A 23708-nucleotide genomic window follows, 5' to 3' on the forward strand; every position below is an offset into this window, starting at 1 on the left:
GGTAAGCAAAGTTTGCAGAATAGGAGTTTGATTCAGAATCAAGCAAAAATGCCAATTGTTTCAATACTTTCAGGAGTCATATGATATTATATAACATAATTTAAGCCTATTGGTGTCCTGTGTTTCAGTAAAACAGATGAGATATTCGGGGCCTTCTAATTTAAGTATAGACGGACAAAAATATTCATATCCCAATACTAATGTTAAGTCACAAGAGTGTTTGAAGGAATCACAGCAGTTCAAATAGTAAAGCTTTTGACTGTCATTAGCCAGTATCAACCGACTTTTATTTTGAAAAGTGGACAGCAAACGGGAAGTATGAAGTCGTTGTTTTCTTCTGGGATTTAAGAAAAGAATCAAGCATCGGCTAGTCGGGAGGGAATTATTTTGCGTTATACTTTATTTAATTGTACCGCAGAACAAGAATCAAGGCGAGCGAATATAACAGTGGAGGGCAGTGTTACGTTTCGTAGCGTACAGCTGGCCGGAAGAAGAAGGAGACGACGACGACGAAGACGAAGAAGAAGAAGAGTAAGAGGCAACCCGGAAGTAAATAAACTTCACATGTTGTGCGTGTAAAAATGTCCTCTGGAGCTTCAGTGAAGAGACCTAATTCCATGTCCACTCAGGTACTGTGAGGTTGTATTTAAAAAAAAAAAAAAACATGTGCTTCCTCTGCATCACTTTTAACGTGTTTCTTGATTGCTGCAGGTTGGGGAGAGAGTGGACTGGAAGAAGAGGAAAGCAGAAAGTGAGTAAACGGCTAGCTTAGCTAACATGTTGCTAACAGCTTTTAGATGCATGCCATCAGTTTGCTTTGATAGATCAGTTATAGTGCGATGTTTTATTTGCTATAAGGCCAAAAATGTCTCAAAGCGTCTTTGTCCAACAGTGAATGTGTGGATTATGTTTGTTGTGAGTGATTTTATTATAAAGTAAATATACATTACATGTACTCGAACAATTATTTGTTAGATACCCTGCTGGAAAAACCAGCATAGACCAGTCACCAACAAGACCAGCATATGTTGTGTTTTGGTGCTGGTCTATGCTGTTAGTCCTGTATATATTGTTCTAACTAAAAATTTAACCTCAGAGGTCTTTTTTATAATTTGTACAAGTGTTGTTACACCCATCTGCTGAATACTTTCCCTTACCAATAACTTTTTGAGTCCATCCAGAGCTGCAATCAAATTAAATTATCAAAAACATTTTCCCCCTTTTGTGTTTGATTCTCCCTCAACAACAGTAAATGAGGCTAAGAAGCAAAGGAAAGAGGCCAAGCTGATCAAAGAGTTGGATAAGCAGAAAGAAGAAGAGGCTTCAGAGAGGGAACAACTTGAACAAAGCCTAAGCAAAAAAGGTAACTGACTGTCATTTTATTCACTGTTCACAGCGTTGTGTGAATAGACTGCTGTAATGTGTGATCTATACATGTATCTGTATCTTTAAGGTCGGGCTTACACAGTGAGCGTGGCCCTGCCGGGTTCTGTCCTGGAGAACGCTCAGTCCCCTGAACTTCGCACATACCTGGCCGGACAGATCGCCCGAGCCTGTGTCGTATTCTGCGTCGATGAGATCGTCGTGTTTGATGAACAAGGGGAAGATGTCAAGTAAGTGAACTTTGGTCGAAATGGTCTGGCCAGCACTCCTTTAACAACCAGAAAGCTAAGAGGGATGGTTTTGCTTTTGTCTTTGGCTCACAGGAGCGTTGAAGGAGAATTTAAAGGTGTCGGGAAGCGAGGACATGCTTGCATTCAGCTCGCCAGAATACTTCAGTACCTGGAATGTCCACAGTAAGAAAGAATGCTACTATAATCAGATAAACAGTGTCGGTTTATTTTGTTTTTTTTATCAGATTGTTTACAGCTTTTCTTCTCCACCAGGTATCTGCGCAAGTGTTTTTTCCCAAAGCATCCAGATTTACAGTATGCAGGTATATGTCCAAATTTCCTTTCCATGCGTTCATTAACAACAGGGATCTCTAAAACAGACACTGTTGGTCCTTCCTAAGAAAAAAATGAGACAACTGCATCCTCCTCAAATGTCGCTGAAACCGTAGATAGTGCTTCATACAAAATGCAGCAAGCAAGCGTATACTAATTGTAAAAAAGTATACTAATTGCCTCTGTTTTATTGGTCTTTTTTATCAGGCTTGCTTAACCCCTTAGACAGTCCTCACCACATGAGGATAGACGATGAATCAGATTATCGGGAAGGAGTTGTGCTCGACAGGACGACAAAACCAGGAAGAGGCTCGCTAGTCAACTGTGGAATGAGAAAGGTGAGCGTGTCTTAATCGAGGTAACTGTCATCTGTTACTGGACGCTAACTTAAAGATATTGTTGGTAGTTAAAAAAAGGAGCCTTTCGGGCATCAACAAATTATTTTCATTCTGAATATTTTACCCAGTGAGTTTAAATGATTATAAAATAGTGAAAACGTCTTGTTTTGTGCAACCAGTAGTCCCAAATCAAAATACATTTATACTGTCATAGACAATGTAAATTGTCAAATTTGTCACAGATTATCATTCTGTCGATCTGACTGAACAAACAATCCCTCCTCTCCCACAGGAAGTTCGGATTGATAAACAGCTGAAATCTGGGCTACGAGTCACAGTTCAGCTCAGTAAGACTCAGAAAAATGGTAAGTTTTGTCCTTCAAACTTCGATGTATTTAATATTCTATAGATGTTTTCTCTATGTGAAGTTCTCAGTGCGTGTTTCCAATCCCCTCAGAGAGCAAAGTCTATAAAGGTACAGTAGTGGCTCCTCATGTGCCCCGGACTGAAGGAGGTCTCTACTGGGGTTACAGTGTCCGCCTGGCGTCCTGCCTCAGTACGTTTCCTGTGCTCACAATACACAGCTATCACTCAAACGTTTGTTTCAAGTTATTTAAAAACATATTGGAGGATTCACTTAATAATGTAATAATCTAGGCCCCACTTTCTCTGCTTTTTTATCCTTATTGCTGTGTGTTTGTTGATGCAGGTGCAGTTTTCACAGAGAGTCCATACGAAAACGGATACGATGTGACCATAGGCACATCAGAAAAAGGCAGCAATATAGATCAGACGACTTTGTCACCATTCAAGTAGGTTCAGAGCTAGTAATATCTGAGAACTGTTCTATATTCTATGCTAACCGAACGGGAATGTTTATGCTTTGTTTGGTCCAGACAGGAACAACTACTGATTGGATTGGCATGAAATGTTGTAAAGACATCTGTGAGGATTAAAAATGCTGACTTTGGTGATCCTCTGACTTTCCAACTAGCGCCAAGAGGTTGACATTTGTAGTTTTCTTTTAAGTAATATCTACCTCAGCGGCTTAAAGCGTTGGCTTAGCCTCTACATCTGCTTCGTGTAATTGCATTGAATAATTTAAATGATAAACCTGCACATATAGCCATTTCTAAATTTGGCTGAATTATAAAAATCAGAAGCGGCACTAAATGAGGAGCTGAAAGAGTTGATTCTACATGCTGAACCAGAAATTCCTCACGATCAATTAGTCCAACTCTTTGTTACTTTGTTTAAGACCAAATGACAGTAAAACTAATAACATTAGCATCTTTCTCACTGCACTTTGTGTTTAGTAAGCATGTCATCCTTGTCATTGTGAGCATGCTGATATTGAGCTGTCAAGCACTGCCAATGGTATTTTATTACTTAAAACCTGACTTTTTCCCACTGTCTAGGCATCTTCTGGTAGTTTTTGGAGGTCTTCAGGGACTGGAGGCCAGTGTGGACACTGACCAAAACCTGGATGTGACTGACCCCAGTGTGTTATTTGATTTTTATCTGAACACATGTCCCAGTCAGGGCAGCAGGACCATTCGCACAGAGGTGAGGGCGTGTATGACATGTCAGTTGAACTGGCAAGCACTGTGTTACACCCGCAAACGTAATAACTGCCCACAAACGTAATAAACCACAAACGTAATACAAATCTGCAGCTTTGAATGTAATAATCCCGCAAATGTAATAAATTTCCCACAAACGTAATAAAATTTGCCTACTGCAAACGTAATACTGAATTTCCTGCAAATGTAATAACTATTACATTTGCAGGAAATTATTACATATGTGGGAAAGTGAAAATCTGTAAATGTAATAACTTCCCACAAATGTAATATGAGACAAAATAATGATCTTTGTGGTTGTTGTTGTTTATTTGTTTACTTATAAACCTGCCAATAGTGACTGAATGTTGACAAGCAACCCGCAGGTCAGGTGGGGCAGGTCAGAAAGTGACAGAGCAGTGTTCTAAGTTATTAATAACACACACACACACACACACACACACACACACACACACACACACACACACACACACAGGTCATGCTCATAATTTTAAGGGCTATGGCTACAAGCCTATGCTGGTGGCTTATGAGAGCCAATGTTTGAACCATTTAATGTCTGCATATCAAAGGCCGGGGCTGCACAGTGGCCCAGTGGTTAGCACTGCTGCCTCACAGCTAGAAGATCCGCAGTTTGCGTCCCGGTTAGGACGCCTGGGATCTTTCTGTGTGGAGTTTGCATGTTCTCCCTGTGCAGCGTAGGTTTTCACCGGGTACTCCGGCTTCCTCCCACAGTCCAAAAACATACTGAGAGAATTGATTATTCTAAATTGTCCGTAGGTGTGAATGAGAGTGTGCCTGGTTGTTTGTCTCTATGTGTAGCCCTGTGATAGACTGGCGACCTGTCCAGGGTGTCCCCTGCCTTCGCCCTAAGTCAGCTGGGATAGGCTCCAGCCCCCCCGCGACCCTGCAGAGGATTAAGCGGCGTACATATAATGTACAGATAATGGATGGATGGATGGATATCAAAAGCCAAAAACTTGAATAGATAGTCCATTCTTTGAAGTACGCCTAATGAAAACATTTGTCAAGATTTAAGACTGGTCCATGTTCTTTTTGATAGTAACATGGACCAAGACTGTCTGAACACTGACAATTAAAGACTTGCAAATAAATAATGACTGTAACTTAAATTAATCTACCATTGTGAATGCAGGAAAGTGAGCAGGCTCTAGGGGTGATTGCACTGTTCTTTTAAGGAGAAGTACTTTTGGTCAAGCAACTTTTTCCTATCGAGCGGCAAATTCTTGGAACTCCACACCAAGTGCCTGATCTACCCACTATTGCTTCATTTTCCAAGCATCTTAAACTTTGGAAAATCAAACCTGTTGCCACTAATTGTGATCATTTTTAACTTGTCCACTGCTGCTGATTTGTTGTGTGTTATTATCTATTGTATATTATAATGTTTAAGTTTTACATGTCCACATAGTTGGGTACTCACAAATTATAACTGTTAATGAATTATTGTAGTATGTAATAAGTCTGCAATTCTATCATCTTTTATTCTTAGGCAGTAGAGCAATGTGCAATTCAACAAGCACTTTATATTTCTGTTCTAGTTCTCTCTGTATTATAAAATTACCATTGTTGGTATTTAATTATTGTAAAATGTATTGAGAATTGTGCAATTAAAATAGCACTTTATATCTAGTGTGCAATTGGGCAAGTTGCAATATAATACGCATTAAACACGTAACTTTGCATGAAAAAAATGCTACATCGACACGTTTGACAATCTAGCGGACTCAATTTTTAAGGTAGCGCAAAACCAGCGGTATTATATGAATCTTGAGATTTCAACGAATCCATTGACACCAAATACATCATGCTTGCTGACCGGGTAAGGAGTGAAAAGTTGTTGCTGTTTTACCGCGAAGTGACTATAGACCTTTATTTAAGCTGGCATGTGGTGCAGCTAATTATGTTGGAGTATCATGCTACATAAGAGGAAAAAAATACAAGAGGGACACTTTTGACAATATAGCGGACTGAGCTTTAAAACTACTGCGAAACCATCATATATCTTGAGATTTCAATGAATTCATTGATACAAAATACATCATGCTGACTTACCGGGAAAGGGGTGAAAAGTTCTGCCAAAGTTGTAGCCTGTCAGTGCGTCTTCTTTGTTCTGATTGGCAGAGTGGTGGTGCATACCCATTCATTCATTTATTTGCAGCAACAAATCATCAACAATTACATCACACTTAATTGAAAGGCCGTTTATTTAAAATAATGTAACATAATGTAACATTGGGAATTTTTCTGTTACTTACGGTAGCCTACATGGCAGTTCTCACTTTCCTGCATTCACAATGGTAGATTAATTTAAGTTACAGTCATTATTTATTTGTAAGACTTTAATTGTCAGTGTTCAGACAGTCTTGGTCCATGTTACTATCAAAAAGAACATGGACCAGTCTTAAATCTTGACAAATGTTTTCATTAGGCGTACTTCAAAGAATGGACTATCTATTCAAGTTTTTGGCTTTTGATATCCATCCATCCATCCATTATCTGTACATTATATGTACGCCTCTTAATCCTCTGCAGGGTCGCGGGGGGGCTGGAGCCTATCCCAGCTGACTTAGGGCGAAGGCAGGGGACACCCTGGACAGGTCGCCAGTCTATCACAGGGCTACACATAGAGACAAACAACCAGGCACACTCTCATTCACACCTACGGACAATTTAGAATAATCAATTAACCTCAGTATGTTTTTGGACTGTGGGAGGAAGCCGGAGTACCCGGTGAAAACCTACGCTGCACAGGGAGAACATACAAACTCCACACAGAAAGATCCCAGGCGTCCTAACCGGGACGCAAACCGCGGATCTTCTAGCTTAAATGGTTCAAACATTGGCTCTCATAAGCCACCAGCATAGGCTTGTAGCCATAGCCCTTAAAATTATGAGCATGACCTGTGTGTGTGTGTGTGTGTGTGTGTGTGTGTGTGTGTGTTATTAATAACTTAGAACACTGCTCTGTCACTTTCTGACCTGCCCCACCTGACCTGCGGGTTGCTTGTCAACATTCAGTCACTATTGGCAGGTTTATAAGTAAACAAATAAACAACAACAACCACAAAGATCATTATTTTGTCTCATATTACATTTGTGGGAAGTTATTACATTTACAGATTTTCACTTTCCCACATATGTAATAATTTCCTGCAAATGTAATAGTTATTACATTTGCAGGAAATTCAGTATTACGTTTGCAGTAGGCAAATTTTATTACGTTTGTGGGAAATTTATTACATTTGCGGGATTATTACATTCAAAGCTGCAGATTTGTATTACGTTTGTGGTTTATTACGTTTGTGGGCAGTTATTACGTTTGCGGGTGTAACACACTGCCTGACAAGATATACTTTTCCAATTTGTATAAGCAAATGCTTAATAGCCTGTGATAAATCATGACTCAAAGTGTCTGTGATGCTCAAGCTGTGCTAATTTATCTTCTCCTATTAACTTTTCCACAGGAGGCCATCTTAGTCTCCATGGCGGGGCTGAGACAGAAGATCACAGCTGCCTTTTCAGATGCATCCAATGGTTTGTTGAAGAGTTAGCGATGAAGAAAAGTAAACAAAGACGGTAGTAGATGCTGGTAGATGTTATCATCTATTCAGTTTCTACAATTGGACCTTTTTAAGCACTGCATACTGTTAAAACATCACATCACATGCATCAGTGCAGTCAGTGCTCTATACCTATCATCAAATTCCTCTTTCTTTTCATCGTGATTGTGTAAGTCTTGTTCCTGAATGAGTCAAGAAATGTACATATTTAAATACATGTTATGTTCACAGACTTGAACTGACTTGCATTTTATTTTTCAAAGCATATCATTCGCTCTTCGATAAACAGTACAGCGCTTTGCATGAAGAATGGTGTTGTTGATGGTCACGACAAGGACACACAAATGGCACTGAACCTCTGAGTTAAACACGATGGTCAGCTTCAGGATTCTGAGCGAGTAGGTCAAACACATGCTGGCATTAAGATTAAGTGAACCATGTGAAAACTGGGAAATGTAGTAGTGCAGCAGTAGAAGCCTTTACAACCTTTCGGATTGTGTTGTGGATGCAGTCACTTTCCAGGTGCCACACATGCGGCATGCATCTACCCCTATCAGTACTATTATTAATATTTACCATCATCAAGACAAGAAAGCCAGGCACAGATTTCATGTTAACGGCAGGTTTATACGAGGCCTCAGGGCTCCGGGTCTCTACTAAACATTTTCATTGGTCGTACCAATGTGCCTGGGATTCAAAGGTTTGGTTTTAAAGCAATTGAGAGTACAGCAATTTGTTGTTGCATGTGATTTAAAACGAAGAGGACCATGCATTTCCACTCATTTTCCTGTTTAGAATTATTTATATAATGTGTTAAGAAATTTGTATAAAATGTGTTATTGGGTACCTAAATTATGCCCTAAAATGAAAAAAATAGGGCGCACCAGTGAGTCGGGAGCCCCGGGCCTGCAGTATTCTTTTGGGTTATTTGTCTGATGACTGTGAGTGACTGGTGAATTGGAGTGCAGTATGATGCAACACTCCTGCAATACATCCTACTTTTAAAAAACAATTGAGAGGTGTTTTTGGTCATGCCGGAGCCTGCAAGTTGTGATGCTGCTGCTCGTTTTAAGTTTTGTTCACAGGTGAGTCTACCCTCAATGATTTATAGTGGGTGGACAACATATTCTAGAAACTGTGAGTGTTATCTGTGTCATATCTTTAAAATTTGAGTTTCAGCTGCCGCCTCTGTGTTCTGTAGATCTTGACTGTGCTCCTTTATGGTCCTCAGTTCTTAAATTTAGCATCCTATAAAATGAGTAACGTTAGTATTTCAAGCTAGTATATCAATAAATGCAGGCAGGCAGTTTAATGTTGGTAAAGTACCGTTAACAGTCAGTGTATTTTGAATGTATTTTCTTCCTGTTCTTTACTGACCAAAGGTTTTAAAGAAGCAGACAACAGAGGCTTCTTATCACAACTAACAGAACACATGGCGTCCACAGTGAAGAAAAGCCTCTCCTGAAGATGGAATTTCATAAAAAATATGTCTACAGATAAATTATTTGCAAAAAGCAACAGCAGTTAAAGAAATTGCACCTCTCTCTGCTTCACGGTTCTACAATTAAAACGGAAATGTCCCTTTTTCATTTAATAGTGCAGTCTTTAGAGTGACATATACGTAACACAACCACGTGGACTGTTTGGACTTGAGTTGCATGCCACTGAGGTAAAAAAGTTCATGAGGCAACAGATTCATGTTTATAGGCTAATTTCACGAAAACATTAAAACCAATATCCAGTGCGGCAAAAATATTACAATACAGTACGATCATCTTTAAAAACGAGGGTATATCGAGATGTAATAACTTCAGAGAAATGTGACACATACTTTCTGCAATACGAACGAGCCAATCTATTATGAACAAGTCAATCTACAGTGGTGTAGCCTTCTGTCAGTGTTGAATCAACTTAAAATCCCTCAGACTGAGGGTGTCTATGTGATCCTCAGTAACACTGAAACTATAGCTGGAACCTGAGCCTCATAAATATTTTAGCTGCATCAAATATAGTAAACAAGCGTTGGATCCTTGCTCAGATTGTTGGTCATGTTTACTTATGAATCCATTATTTCCTGATTTTATTCACAATTTTGCTTATTGTATACTCTTATTTTTTTTCTTATGTTAAGATATTTAACACTGATACTTTTGCAATTTTTCTTTTAAAATGTAATGTTACAATGATTTTTGATCAATCCAAGATACTGAAACGGTTCAAAAACTGCGTTGCCCACATACTCTGTTGGGTTTCAAGGGTACATTGTATCTGTAGGCTGAATTAGTGATCTATTGAATGTGACTGCATTAAGTGTGGAGTATAATCTCTTTGTAACGGAGAGCTTAAACAATATAGTGCTCTGTAGGCCACATATATGTATAATGAGAATGCTTGCTGACGTAACCCCCTCCAGTGTGGGAAACATAAGTGCATTTTCAATACATAATAACAAAAAGTATTATAAACATGTAAAAATTCATCTTTTAAAGTTGTCTTACTTTCTATTTACAAAACACGGGTTAGTCAGCAGCCACGTGTCCATGTGGAATACACGTAGTTCTTTTTCTCCTGCGACAAAAGACATTCCCGAGCGTCTCCTCATTCATCAAACGGTCCAATAATAGTTTTTCTCTAAAGGACTTTAATCTTCAGTAGTAGCTGTCATTCATCGCGTGGCTGTTTGAAGGCTCATTCTGGGGAAGTTACGATAAAATCCATCTCACAGCGCTTTTCATTCGAGCCTCTGTGAGACCTCTTAGTTGTTTTCACTCTTGTCTTATCACCATTTGGGATGAATGAAGGTGATGTTGTACTGTTTCGCCCAGCGTGCGAACACGTGTTTCTCCGTAATGAAGCGGTGGTGGTTCCCCCTACGGCCTCCCTCGTTCTGGATGTATGTGACACATTCATCGGAGCCCCTGGGCTTGTAATAGTGATAGGGCATCTTCTTGCCTCCAGGTTTTTTTCTGGAAAAAGAAGGGATTCGATATAATTAATCCGTTTAACTGGGAATGTTCAATAATATGGCAACTAATGGGTTCATAGTAGGGATGCACAATATGTATTCTGGACTGATATTGAAATTTATATTATCAGTTATTGGTGTGATGGTGCTATTTTGACCCTATCTTGGCTAGGTTTCAGCTGTAAAGGAGATTTCAATCTCAGTGTAACTTTCTTGTCAAACAAAAGTTACAAATTTATTTCTTACCCCACAGGTTCGCATTAACTACAGGTTATGAACTTACAAAAATGTGACATTATCTTGACAGTATTGGTGTTTATAAGAGTCTACACAAGTTGATAAATGACATCATTATACTCACGCGCAGTGGTTGGGTGGCACCATCCCATATACTTTGATATTATCACATATCTCAATGGCGATGACCATGGTGAACCAGCCTGTGCTCAACCACGAGTGAGATTTTTGTCTGAACAGAGAAAACAATAAAACAAATTAAAAAACATTGTTCAAAAAAGTGATAATTTCTTAACAGGGGTAAAAACATTGTTCAAAAAAGTGATAATTTCTTAACAGGGGTATGAAACACAGAGAAAACAATAAAACAAATTAAAAAACATTGTTCAAAAAAGTGATAATTTCTTAACAGGGGTATGAAACATTTTCAAATGTACTCAGGAACTCTACTTAAGACAATTCTGAGCTACAATTGCTTGAGTTTTCTTTTTTTCTGCTCCTTTATCCTTTTACTCCACAACATCTTGAAGGCAAATAATGCATTTTTATCTTTTCTGTGTATTTTTGATACTTACGTACATTACAAGTACTTTCAGACTTTTATCCAAGCATCATTTGTATGGGTGACTTTCATTTTTACCAAAGAAATATTTGGACACAACATCTTTGCTTGGACTTGACATTTGGGTACTTTTTACAACACTGTCAATACAAAATAAAATGTCTGCCATATTACACTAGCGCCATAAATACTCACCTATCTCTTCCTGTTTCCCTTTGAAACAGATTGTCAAACCTGCGCATCTTGCTGGCTGTGATACTGTAGCAAGACAGGTTGCTGTAGGTCATGCTGACCCTCTGGATCAACCTGTACAGGGTTCCTTTGGATTCCTTCCCAATCTTGTTCGGGGGTCCCCAGAAGATGATCACAGGGCTGCTCTCTGTCCGCTGTAGCAGCTCGTTAATCTTCCGGACCACCCGGAAAACACTGGAGTGGGCTACGACCCTCAGAGAGGTCTGGTTCCCGACGTCAGTCTCGTATCCCATGGTCGGGGCGTCATTCATACGAATCACACACTCCGTACGGTCGATCTCTTCTCCTGCTCCAGTGCCCAGGACATGACTGGAGCTTGTCACCAGTGCACAGTTGTGACAGTGTAGGGTCATATTCTTAACAAAAAAAAAAAAGAACAGAAAACTTTTTACCAATTCATGATGCCAGGGAGGATAACCACTAATTACTTTGGTCAGTCAAACTCTTTCCTAATCTGTGGAATTATCTCCGCATCAACTGGATTCAATGTCATAAAATTATGACTTTGAATTTTCTCCCACAGCCACTATGAGCTTGACAGTCTTTTGTCAGTTTTATGTCCACACAACAGGGTGAATCGTACTGACTTTGGCGATCTGATTAAAGGTGACCCAGAACTTGCTGGAGGGATTATTTATTTCATCTGGCCCAGGCATGACTCAAGATGCCGCCGGGCAGAGCTGGGGAGTGTTGCTGGGGAGAGCGATGTCTGTAATAAACTGCTCAGCCATATTCCAGATAGCCCGACAAAAAATGGACAACAGACTATCATCAGGACAGAATCATAATTTTTTCAGTACTTCAACATGATGACACTGCCACAGATTTTCTGCACATTTTAAACAAATAGAGATGCTGCTTGTTAAAACACAGATCATTCATACATCTCCACTCCCTTGTTCATGTGCGCGATGGTCGTTGCAAGATCAAAGTTAGTGTTGCAGTGTGACAATATTTCAAAAACTTGACTTACTGCTGAGGAACAAAAGGTGTTTCAGCACTTTGTGGACCACCTGAGGAGGCGAGTTGTAAAGGCGAGTGGTGGAGCGTAGGATGTCCCTCATGTTGGTGATGAAATAAACTCTCAAATTTGAAACTTCCACTAACATCTAGGTCTTAGGTTGTTTTAATGTATGTGATTTGCTTATTTTGTCTACAAAACATTGTTGTTATTTTACACTATTGTTTTACATGATTATTGTCTATCACATCAAGCAAGTAGATTTTCATTCTGGATCACCGCTGAAATATTGTTAACCTAGCATTTAGCTGGAAGCACCACAAGGATTGGCTGTTTACTCGTATAGATACTGGTTATGTAATGTGCATGTAACTGGGTTAAGACTGGGTTATGAGAAAGACAACAGGCACCAAGCTGAAAGAAAAAAAACACTCACTGAAAAACAAAACAGGAAGCTGCTATCTGGCTCACACAACCTCTGGAACCCTCTTAAAAAGGGTGGCCTCTATTTCATCCCATAATTCTTCTAATGTCTTACATAAGCTGCAGCTGCCTCCTTCTGTAAGTGCACATTTTGTTTCTTGTGATGTACAACTTCACTTCTAGTATCTCTTTTGTGGGCAAACTTAATAGAGTTGAAAAACCATTAGCCCACTGCAGCAGTACATATACATTTCACTTCTGCTGCATCCTGCACCACCCCTCCACTGATATATAGTTACGTTTCCATACGTGTAAACTAGTATTAAGATCAGACCCAGTCAGATCGGTTTCTGTGATTGTGTGCAAGCCATTAAGTACCTTGTTCCCATAAACTGGCACATATCCTTCTCTGCCAGACCACTTCTTCAGATCTGTGGCCTTGAGCGCATGATTTGTAGCCACATGGAACGGAGCGTAGACTTCATCCATGACATTATTGGAGCCATACAGGATGAGGAGTGTCATTAAGACGAAGATGGCCACCAAGATCACCATCCTGTGGCTCTGCTGTCCCTGCAGTGTGAACAACAGTGAAGGAATGTAACTAAGGACATTTCCTCAGGCACTGTACTTCATACCTTTACTGCGCTACATTGAATTTTCATTAAATTCTTACTACCAAGATTTATTTAACAACTATAGTTGCTTTACAAATTTAGATTGTGCTTACAAAACATATGAGGTCCTGGGAAAAATGATGCATTGTTGTAGATTAAACTATCAAAAAAGTGCATAAAAATAAATCTGAAACATTCAGACAGCTAACAAAATGTACCTGCAAGTATTCTGAGAAAGGAACTAGTCATTTAACTTATTTTTTATTCATGCAGAATTTCTGCATGGTCAGAGCTTCTCTAAGATGAGAATTTACTGCATTTCCTTTTCCTAAATTATCCATCCATCCACATTTTTCCTTTGAAAGGGCTGCGGTGGGTTGGAGCCAATCCAGGCTGTTACTGGGCAAGAAATAAAGTACTTTGGACTGTGGGAGGTGAAAGGCACTGGAACCACTGTGTCTCCCTTATACTTAAATTATGGTCAAACAAGCAATTTGAAGATGTCGCTGTGCACTTGTGATGGCATTTATCACGACTTTCGACCTTCTTATTTATACCACAAAATTCATCTTCAGGGGTTGTCCCTGCAACCACATCAGTACTTTCTCACATTAACATTACTCACACTAACAAACAAATCTGGAACATAAATAAAGAATAAATCTAATAATCTATTGTAGCCCTTTATAAAATATTTTAAAATGAGCTCGACTTTAACCGTTTACAACAATAAAATGCTTTGTTATTGTATTCAGAGCAATGTAAGACTTTTGGCATTGTGTATTTATTTTTTTTATGTGCACTTTTAATGATGGTATATAATTTTCATTATTCATAGTTGCACTCTCTTTTATTTGCTGCTGCACAACAATTTCCTTTATAGAACTTACAATAATCGTCATCAATAACTGAAACATGTATTAATAATTAAACATGAGATAAAAGGTATTTCACCATTAGCAAACAATTAAAGCTTTTATTAACCATTTCTTAAGCAGCAGGTTGGGGAATAATCCTATAGAACACGCAATCACAAAAGCAATGTAAAGTAGTGAATAAATGATATTACTTTACAACAGGTAATTAATAACTGTGTCAGAATACATTTTTAAAGGAACCTTCCCAACCCTGCTAAGCAGTTATAGAGACAAGATAAGATGACCTACCAACGAAGCAAATGATACAAAACAGTACGCAGCAGCAGGAGGTAGGAATAGACTAACAATAAGGTAAGAATTGAATAAAACAAAAGTCTACTCAAGTAAATAAAGTAATAATGCTATATGTCAATATCAGTTGCAACCTTATAATTGCCATCCAAATAATGTTTATAGATTGTGAAAAATTAACCAGTTTTTAATTCAGTACTCAGTGTACGGTAGAGAACATATCAGGATGTGAGAGGAGGGGAGATTCCCCTTCCCCGATTTCCAGATCTCAAGGGTCATAAAATCAAATGAGGGGCAATCGATCTGCCTGAGCTGTTTACAGGAAGGTAGATATGATGACATTTACTGTCCAACAAAACAACCAAACATCGAAAGCGCACTGTCCTGGGGTCAGCATAATCAACACAAACATCAGAGGGTCACAGGTTTGGGAAGAAATGATTAACAACCGTCAGAAAATTATGTAACCCCTACTCTGATGTTTTTTTAAATCGGAAACATTTTGGAAGACTGCAGAGAACACTTCGGGTCTTCTCTCCATGCTGCAGGTAATAAAGAGATCTGATTCATCACACTGAGTCTGAAATTGTTCAGAGAATTAGCGACGCTCTACCTCAACAACGAGAATTCCCCTTACAAGAAGAACTATATTTGTAAACCCTTTACAAAGTGTTACCGACATCAGTCAAAAAGCAGGATGCAGGAGGTGCTACTCAGGTCGGATGTGTCCCTCTGGTGCTGCTCATCAGTTTAAGGATCTAATTCTTTCAAAACTGCAGAAAAAGTCTGAGGCACTCTAGGGGGTAATGAATTAAAAAGCCTTTAATTAATCATGGCTGTCGAATCATAATATCATTGAAAACCTGCCAACGTGTATTTACTGATATTACAGATATCAGTTGCGACTTCACTACAAACAATTGCTTAATAAATACATGGTTTATAAAGCATTTCTCTGACCTATTAATTCAAGTTTAATCAACTATGAATTTAGAATTGTGTGATACTGAACGCATTCAAAGCCTGATTTTGCTTTTACATCATTAGACACTTACAGCACTTCCTCCTACCACTCCCCAGTAAAGACATTAATAATACCAGCATGGATGTAATGCAGCTTGTGCTTATAAGAATAATAATGGTGATGAGGATGAGGATGAAGGGCAAGAGGTCTGAGGGCCACACCCTGTCTTACCTTGCCACTGAGCTTGAGCCCCATGCTGCTTCTGATCAGGCTGCTGTGTACCAACACGGTGACAGCGACTGCAGTCTGTCATCATACCTGTCAGGAGAAGACAAACTCACTGTAGGCTTAAATAAAAAACAAAGAAAGGCGAGGAAGCTAATTTTAAGGCGCTAACGTCAAAACATACCTACATTTAGGTAGGTATTTCTTTTGACATGTCTATGTTTAAACAGTAAGTGAGGTATTTTACAGTAATTCACAATTTAAATATATACGACGAGAGATGCTAATTTAACGGACAGTACGGTAACCTGGTTAAGCTAGCTTTATGTCATATTTCCCGAACGCGACACAGATGAAAGACAATTAAAATGTTGTATTCCTCATTAAAAACACACACACACACACACACACACACACACCATCCTACGCAGCCACTCGACTCTCGCTGTCCACACCGCCTTCGCTGAGAATACTGTGTTAAAAAAAACGATAACCCGCAGTTATGATTAAGGTGTAAACTACCGTGACAGATCAGAGTGTTAGTCCTCCGTACCGTCTCATGGCCTCTGCGGTCCTGCTGTTTGAGGTCTCCCTCGGATCTCTTCTTCGTCCCCCATCTTCCTGCGCCACTTGCTGACGTCACCGGCACGTCTCTCACTGCAGCACGGTGCTGGTGTTGGGGGCCGTCCAACTTAACAAGTGACCTTAAATTAACCCATCATGGGGAGGAGGAAAACAAAAACAAACACATCCATGACATGTTTGTGTGCTTATGTATTATTTGATAGGTCACCCTCGAATTTGATTTATTTTTAATTGAGTCAATTAATGGATTATTAATGGAGTATAAGATTAGGGATTCTTTCTGAGGGATGTTCTGGAAAGGGTGAGAGATTTCATATATATTTGATGTACATTTCAGTCATTTTCTCCTCACAAGCCTCCCACAGCAACAAGGTCCTGGGCCTGCCTGGGGCAGGAGTTCTCTCCCACAATCCAAAGACATGCAAAATTTTTTTTAAAAATCAATAAATCAATAACTCTAAATTGTTTGTAGGTGTAAACATGAGTGTGAACGGTGGTTTGTCCCTATATGTTAACCCTGTGATGAACTGGTGACTTATGCAGGGTGGGCGCCAGTCGCCCAGTCTCACCTGGGATCGGGAACGCTAATACATTTGCTACAAAATATTAATTTCAAAACCTATTGGGATGCACATTTTAAAACAAGTCCTCATCTACTTCAGTGGATTAGGAGAAAGGTTCAACACTGTCTTGATATGAAGCTCTTTAATGGACAATGGAACTCCGCCTGACTTTGCATGCGTATCAGTGTGAATAGCCAAAGACCTAATTTACATTTCTTGGTGAATTTATCATTTAATTTGTATTTTAACAGCCTTCTGTAAAGTACTTAGTAACTACAGTGATCATATAAATGTAGTGGAGATAAAAGGTGAAACATTTGCCTCTAAAATGAAGTGGAGTAGAAATATAAAGCAGCAGCAAAGGAAATACTCAAGTAAAGCAGAAGTATACATTTTACTCCAGCACAGTGGTTGGATTAATCCACTTAGTTACATTCTTTCATGACAGTGTAAAGGATTCTGATCTTGGCTTGTGTCGCAGTGTTATATGTCTTGTGCAATTGTGTTTGACCACTGTCTGTAAAGCCAGTCTCCCCACAGGGACATTAAAGCTGTGCTCTGCTCTAATATGTGGAAAATAAATGTGTAAGAGCTAAAAGGCCCCTGACTTCCCAGTTAAGAGGCAAATTCATGGATCCTTTTTCAAATATTGGGTTATTCATTCACAAACTACATTATTAATATACATAATGGTGAACTTAGAATACAAATTACTAAGAATATAACCAAGTAACTCTTCAGTCAAGGAGCAAATCAATAGATGCACTTCACATCTAGGGTTAATTCACTGTAATTGATGAATGAACTGATTTACAAGACAGCTTAAAAGTGTGACTGGAAACAATGTACCCCGTTTAAGGAAGTAACAGATGGTCCGATTATAAATATCCTAATGCGTAGTTTAACACACTCACTGGTAGTGAAACCATCAATCTAGCACACTCTGTCCTCAGTTGAAATCCAATCGGTGAAATCACATTTGGACCGAGGTTGACATACTGAGACTTTAAATGAGGAGTTACTGTGTGTAGCTACAAATCAAGTGGTCAAAGGGGACAGAGGGTAAAGACAACTGGTCAAGAGTCTCACTCACAAGCAGACGGCATCTTACAGCAGATTTAATCATGTTGACACCCATCAGCAGTGACCAGCGGTCAAGTTTACATTCAGCAGTTCACAGCATAAGTAGACTATTTATAATTACTCCAAATTAAAAAATAATACACTTCAACTAAAAAAAAAACAACATCTTGACAGTAAAACTCTTTGACACAGTAGTTTGCTAGTCGGCAGTGCAAATACTATTACAGTCTTTGGAATTCATCACAAAATCAGCAATACTCAACAGAAAAGGCAGCACTATGTTTTTCATTGTAAACGGGCAGCACAATATGAAGGGTAAACACTTTTAAAACTGACGTCAGAAGACAAGTAATTCCTTGTATGCATTTGGTATCAGGCCTGTTGTCTTCAACGTTAAAGAAATGAAACTCTTCTTCGCTTTCTGTAGATTTCTGTCAAGAGGCTTAAGATAGACACACAGTGGTGGAACACAAGTGCACTGATCTCATCAGCCTTCCAGGAAATCTGCTGGTTCTCCGTACCCCTCCCCTTGAACACAGATATTCATCACAAAGACATGCAGGCTCTGTTTTCCATCCTCTTATTGTCTGCTGAGACAGACTGCTGTCTGTGGTGGACTGAACTTTCTGCAGAAGTTACATTTGATTGCTGGCTGCTCTGTTAAACAGCATGAATCACTGTGCTCCGTCACTCACGATACGACGCTGCAAACTGATCCCTCTTTGTGTTAAATGGCACTCGGCGTACATGAAATGTTTTGGCTAAACAAAAAGCTTCCAGCTATTACTACGTCAAACACTTAAACACTGTAACTGGTTGTAGTCAGGGTAAGTGAACGGCATGAAGCTTCAATGTCACACTTTACAAAAATAACAGTTAGTAGGTTGGTTGTCTGGTGTATGAGCGTGAGCAGCTGCTGTACAGCTGCTGAGGCCCAGAGCCAACAAACAAAATGTGCCCAACGAACCGGGAGGGACGTCATGTCAGGAGGAGTCACCTTACAGGCAAAAATACTGACCAACTTTACAGAAAGGAGAGCAGGAAACACAATGCAGGAGCTTAAATCTATTGGTCAATGAATCTGCTATGAGTATTTGATAATGATTTTTTTTTTTTTTTTTTTTTAAATTAAACTTTCTTTATGCTCGATAGTCCCAGCGTGTCAAACATGATTTTGTTGTTAAGTATAGATACTTGTTAATTTTGGACTTCCAACTGAACAAAACAAATCATTTTAAATACCTCAACTTGACTTTAGGATTAACATTTTTGACAATTCAGTGGACCAAATAACGAACTGATTACCGGTACTTGTCAACATCATCGTTAGTTGTAGCTCTACACAACGCACTTCCTGCTGTATAGAGTAAAGGTGCATACTTTTGCTGCAAGCCAGACAGCAGCATAACATGAACATTGTGCAGAATAAAACAGGAAGTCAAGGCACATATAAATAGAAATCAGAAATTGAAAGCTTTGGTATAATTGGTTTTAGTGTCTAGTTTAGTGGCTTTATATTGTTCTTCAGTCTCTACACCTGCATTCGACTATACATACTGTAGCAGAAGAATTCAGTAATACTGAGGGCAGTGCTTTACCACCTGTTACCAACTAAATGCTGGTAAATTTGGGACCCAATCTAAAAGGACCCAACCATGAAAAATTCAGTCAGTATCTAGTCACCCCCACACCGACGGGAAGTAGGGTGAAGTTTCGTAGTCCATTGAGCATTTTTTTTTTGAAATGACCTCATGTACCCCAATGATGCACATTTGATCTTGCGCACCCCGTTAGACATGGTATGAGCTAACGCTTATAGTTTAGCAGCTACATTAAAGATTTAGGCATCAAAGGGGGTGAGATTATGTCAGACAAATTCTATGAAACCATTTTAGGATTATTATTTTCTGTTGTTTTTTCTGCATTAGAAAACAAGTCCCCATCTACCCCAGTTATTTAGGATAATACAGTGCAATGCTGTTTTGCTTTAAATGGTTGCAGATAATTGTATCCACAATGAGCCACTATCAGATGGGGCCCTTGTCAACTCAAGCTGTTGAGCTGGTTAAAAAGTTCTGCTCGGGCAACAGTTCATCAGCAGAAGATCAAAACCCAGCCAACTTGAACACCAGCGTCATTGTAGGAACATCTCCTGGTCGTCTTTAGAGGCTCCAGGTGGGGTGTTTAAACTCCATCTTGTGCCGTGTTGCCCATCTGGCATAGATGGCCTTCTCAGTGATGAAACGGTGACCCCCGCGCTGCGTGTGCTCGTGGACTCTGTACATCTTGCACTCGTCGATTCGGTTCCTCTCGTAATAATGGTACGGAACAGCTGTGTGATTGGCTCGACTGTCGGAAGGGGTTCAAGAGACACGTAAAAGATGATTGACAACACTAAATGATTAAAAAAATTATATATAGGTTGAGTACAGATCATGAAGCTGAGTCTCACCTGCAGTAGTTGTCATTGATCATTCCATAAACATGGATGCTGTCACACATGTCTATGGCCAGAATCATTGTGAAGAACCCGGTGCTGAGAAACGCCCCCGTTTTCATTCTGAGAGAGAGACACCAAACATCTGTTCTTAAAAACCTTATCTTTAACTCTTAAATGAACAAAATACCAAAACAGCACATTACAGCACACTCATTGTAAATGACCCCAATACAGGCAGTGGATGTAGTTGACCTGACTCAAGTAAAAATTTGGAAATACTTGTCCTGCATTTGACTATTTCCATTTGAAGTCTCAAGTCTTAGATGCAAAAATTAATTTCATACTTTACTACATGTATTTGATAACATCAGTTTCTAGTCACTTGATAAATCACCTGATAAAGTATGATGCATTATTGTAGCTCAAGTATGGAAGTATCTTATTTTGGAGGGAGTTTTGTTACAAAGAGTAATTGACAGGAAAAAGTTAATGTTAGTATGGTAAAAAAAAGAAAAAAAAGAAAAAGAATTAATTTGACTGAATTACGAGATGTATTTCAAAGCTCAGACTCTAACATCATACTGTACCTGTTTTTTCCAGTTTCATTCTGAAACACACTATCACAGTACTGAATCTTCTCTCTGGTCACTGCGTAGATGTTGACGTTTGGATACTTCTTTGCAATTTTCACAAGGGTATTGAAGACACGTCCTCTCCCGTCCTGTCTCATATTCCTCTCAGGACCCCAGACCACATATGTGGTGTCCGCCGATTGCTCGAAATAGTAGAGCTCGTTTCTCACCAGCAGGGGAACACTGGTGTGAGACACAACCCGAACACTGGTGCGGCTCCCTACGTCTTTCTCGTACCCCACTGTGGGCGCGTTGTTCATCCGGATCACGCATCCAATGCTGTCTATCTCTTCTCCAGCACCTGCTCTGAACATCTGACCTGAGCTGGAGACCAAGGCACACTGGTCACAGTGCATGTCCAGGAACTGTTGGGAGAAATGGCAGAGTTGTTTCAGGTTTTGATGTGTGCCTGTAGATACAAAGGAAATGCCTTCAAACCAGCGCTCATCTTATCACTGCAATCACTAGCATGCCACTAGCCTCAGTGTGTCTGGCAACAACAGCCAATTTGTCATCTGATTCCATGTGGCATCTTTGACAGTGGTGACCAACATATTTTCGTCAGACTTACCTCAATGGACACCAACATCAACGATCATGATGCAGATGCGCTCCCTGGTACTAATTTCTAAGATGATGTTACATTACACTAATAATTATATAAAGGTGGACATAAAAATGCATGTTAAAATATTTTCTCAGTGTTTTTGATTTGGTTAAGTTCCGCCTGGAGTGGCAGAAGATAGAAGTTCCAGCCTCAAGCTTTTTATTATCAAAGTAATTTAGCTGATGCTTTTATCCAAGGGTACTTACAATGAGTGCATTCAACCATGGAGACAGAACCTAAAAATGGCAAGAATCAGACAGAACAAAAAAAGCTCTGTTTATTGTTTTCTTTCAGCCCATTGCAGATTCACTGTGGGCAGTGTGGGCAGGAGTAAACCCACACTAATCCTGTATGGGCCCACTGTGTGTTGGCACAAGCAGGGCCCGCTAGAATTTTTGCCCTTTGGGGCCCTGTAAACCCATGTGGTACCACTGTGGGAAAGCCCACTTTGAGCACAATAGGATTATGGTTGGAACTGGTATTGGCGTTTTATTTTCGTGGGGTAACCATGTTCTAAAATATGATGAATCTATAATGAGGATTCAGCAGGCAAACTGACACACACTGAATCGAGGAGTCAATCAGGTTAGGGAAAGTGGGATTTCAGTATCACTTTGCATCTTTATGAAAACACTTCATGTCAGCGAACAGGCGTTTTCCCCTAATACTGTCCTTTTTTTGTAAAATGTTTGAACTTTGCCTATTTTTCTGAATCTCAACATGATTGCAAAAAAGTGTAACCTCGTTATTTTTTCAGGCTTAAACCTCTGAAAGAATGAATGAATACATTTTGGCCCTGCTATGTAAAAAATCTTTGGCACCCCCTGCTCTCATGGTCTGGGATGTCCCTTTGGGTTTTAGTGTATTGGGGCAGGCTATTTTCTCACATTTAATATGACATCACTTGTAAATTAAGTGAGGATATAACCTCGATAATATTTCTCATTTTCAATCCTATTTTGATCAGCGTCTGCCCTCTGCAATACAATACCACTAATTCTGGACAAAACATGAAACTAGAACAGCATAATGTGGAAAATGTGAAGGATCCAACACAATGTTCAGGATCATTGATGAACTCTGACTCTTATCCAAACTTCTGGCAGCTGTATCTTGTGTAAACCCGCTCACTGCCTCTCACCTGGACCATCCTGTCAGGGGGGATCCTCGTGTAGCCCTTGAGTCCGTTGCTCTGCACAGCGGGCGGAGGTCCATCCCGCCGGATCACATGTCCAAACCAAAACAACAGAGGAAGGCTCACGCTTAGCAGGCACAGCCAGAGGGTCTGCACGGACCGGAAAGGGTAAAACAGAGTCGTTTAGGGTTTAGGTATACACTTGTAATGTAACATCCATCTGCTTCGCACAGATACCATGTAATAACCGGCTCGTTCTTACCAAAGGTTTCATATCAAGGCCTTTGGGAAAGCCCTGCTCCAGAGACCCCGGCCACACTCATTTTAACAGCCGCTCAACTTGAGGCAGAAGCGACGAGAGACACAGACTCGGCCATGGACGAATCACAGTCAGCAGGACTCATATTTATCACAGATTTTAATGGCTGATCTCGCTCAATTTTGATGAGAGCTCTCAGGTCCTGGATCCTTTCCCTTTCCCGTTGAGTTTGCTTTTCATCGTCTTTCAGATAACAGTTGCTCTATCATGGTCTGAAGTACAGCAGTATATCTGGATTTACTTTTGTAAATTGACTATGTTATCTTACCCACTATATTGACACAGTAGATTACGAACGATTTCTTGGACCTCCCATATATCCGCTATGTGTTCCTCTATCCAGGCAGACAACTTCCGGACAGATTTTCACTACAACATAGAAAATATATATTTATACAATGTTGTACTGTGTACAGCTCGCACACAGGGTTTTGAAAACGACTGAATTAGAGCTATAGGTCAAGGATATTCTTACAAGCGTGTCCAAAGACCCTCTTTAACTGTCTCTGGCCTGTGCATAT

General features: G+C 39.7%; 3 protein-coding genes across 6 annotated transcripts; 1 reads left to right on the forward strand and 2 right to left on the reverse strand.

Moving 5' to 3' along the window:
* The first annotated feature begins 473 nt into the window (after positions 1–473).
* Positions 474–7680, forward strand: spout1 (SPOUT domain containing methyltransferase 1). The gene is made up of 12 exons (XM_037117638.1): positions 474–629; positions 712–751; positions 1250–1363; positions 1454–1613; positions 1707–1796; positions 1887–1936; positions 2154–2284; positions 2577–2649; positions 2742–2840; positions 2994–3096; positions 3703–3850; positions 7353–7680. The coding sequence occupies exons 1-12, from the start codon at positions 582–584 to the stop codon at positions 7437–7439; spliced, it is 1143 nt and encodes a 380-aa protein (XP_036973533.1). The 5' UTR covers positions 474–581; the 3' UTR covers positions 7440–7680.
* Position 7681: 1 nt separating this feature from the next.
* On the reverse strand, positions 7682–16785 carry st6galnac6 (ST6 (alpha-N-acetyl-neuraminyl-2,3-beta-galactosyl-1,3)-N-acetylgalactosaminide alpha-2,6-sialyltransferase 6). 4 transcript variants are annotated; one of them, XM_037117640.1, is made up of 6 exons: positions 16346–16785; positions 15830–15916; positions 13227–13421; positions 11408–11820; positions 10775–10882; positions 7682–10414 (listed from the first exon to the last, which is right to left on the reverse strand). In XM_037117640.1, exons 2-6 carry the CDS (start codon positions 15851–15853, stop codon positions 10228–10230), a joined length of 927 nt encoding a protein of 308 aa, XP_036973535.1. In that variant the 5' UTR covers positions 15854–15916; positions 16346–16785; the 3' UTR covers positions 7682–10227. The 4 variants fall into 4 exon arrangements, with proteins under 4 accessions (XP_036973535.1, XP_036973534.1, XP_036973536.1 ...); XM_037117639.1 differs by having other exon boundaries at positions 16377–16783; XM_037117641.1 differs by having other exon boundaries at positions 16243–16382.
* An 821-nt stretch (positions 16786–17606) lies between these two features.
* st6galnac4 (ST6 (alpha-N-acetyl-neuraminyl-2,3-beta-galactosyl-1,3)-N-acetylgalactosaminide alpha-2,6-sialyltransferase 4) lies at positions 17607–23547 on the reverse strand. The gene is made up of 5 exons (XM_037117216.1): positions 23131–23547; positions 22875–23018; positions 21082–21491; positions 20507–20614; positions 17607–20403 (listed from the first exon to the last, which is right to left on the reverse strand). The coding sequence occupies exons 1-5, from the start codon at positions 23140–23142 to the stop codon at positions 20217–20219; spliced, it is 861 nt and encodes a 286-aa protein (XP_036973111.1). The 5' UTR covers positions 23143–23547; the 3' UTR covers positions 17607–20216.
* Between the last annotated feature and the right edge of the window lie 161 nt (positions 23548–23708).

Source organism: Acanthopagrus latus, chromosome 12 (genome assembly GCF_904848185.1).
Source record: "Acanthopagrus latus isolate v.2019 chromosome 12, fAcaLat1.1, whole genome shotgun sequence".
Classification (NCBI taxonomy): domain Eukaryota; kingdom Metazoa; phylum Chordata; class Actinopteri; order Spariformes; family Sparidae; genus Acanthopagrus; species Acanthopagrus latus.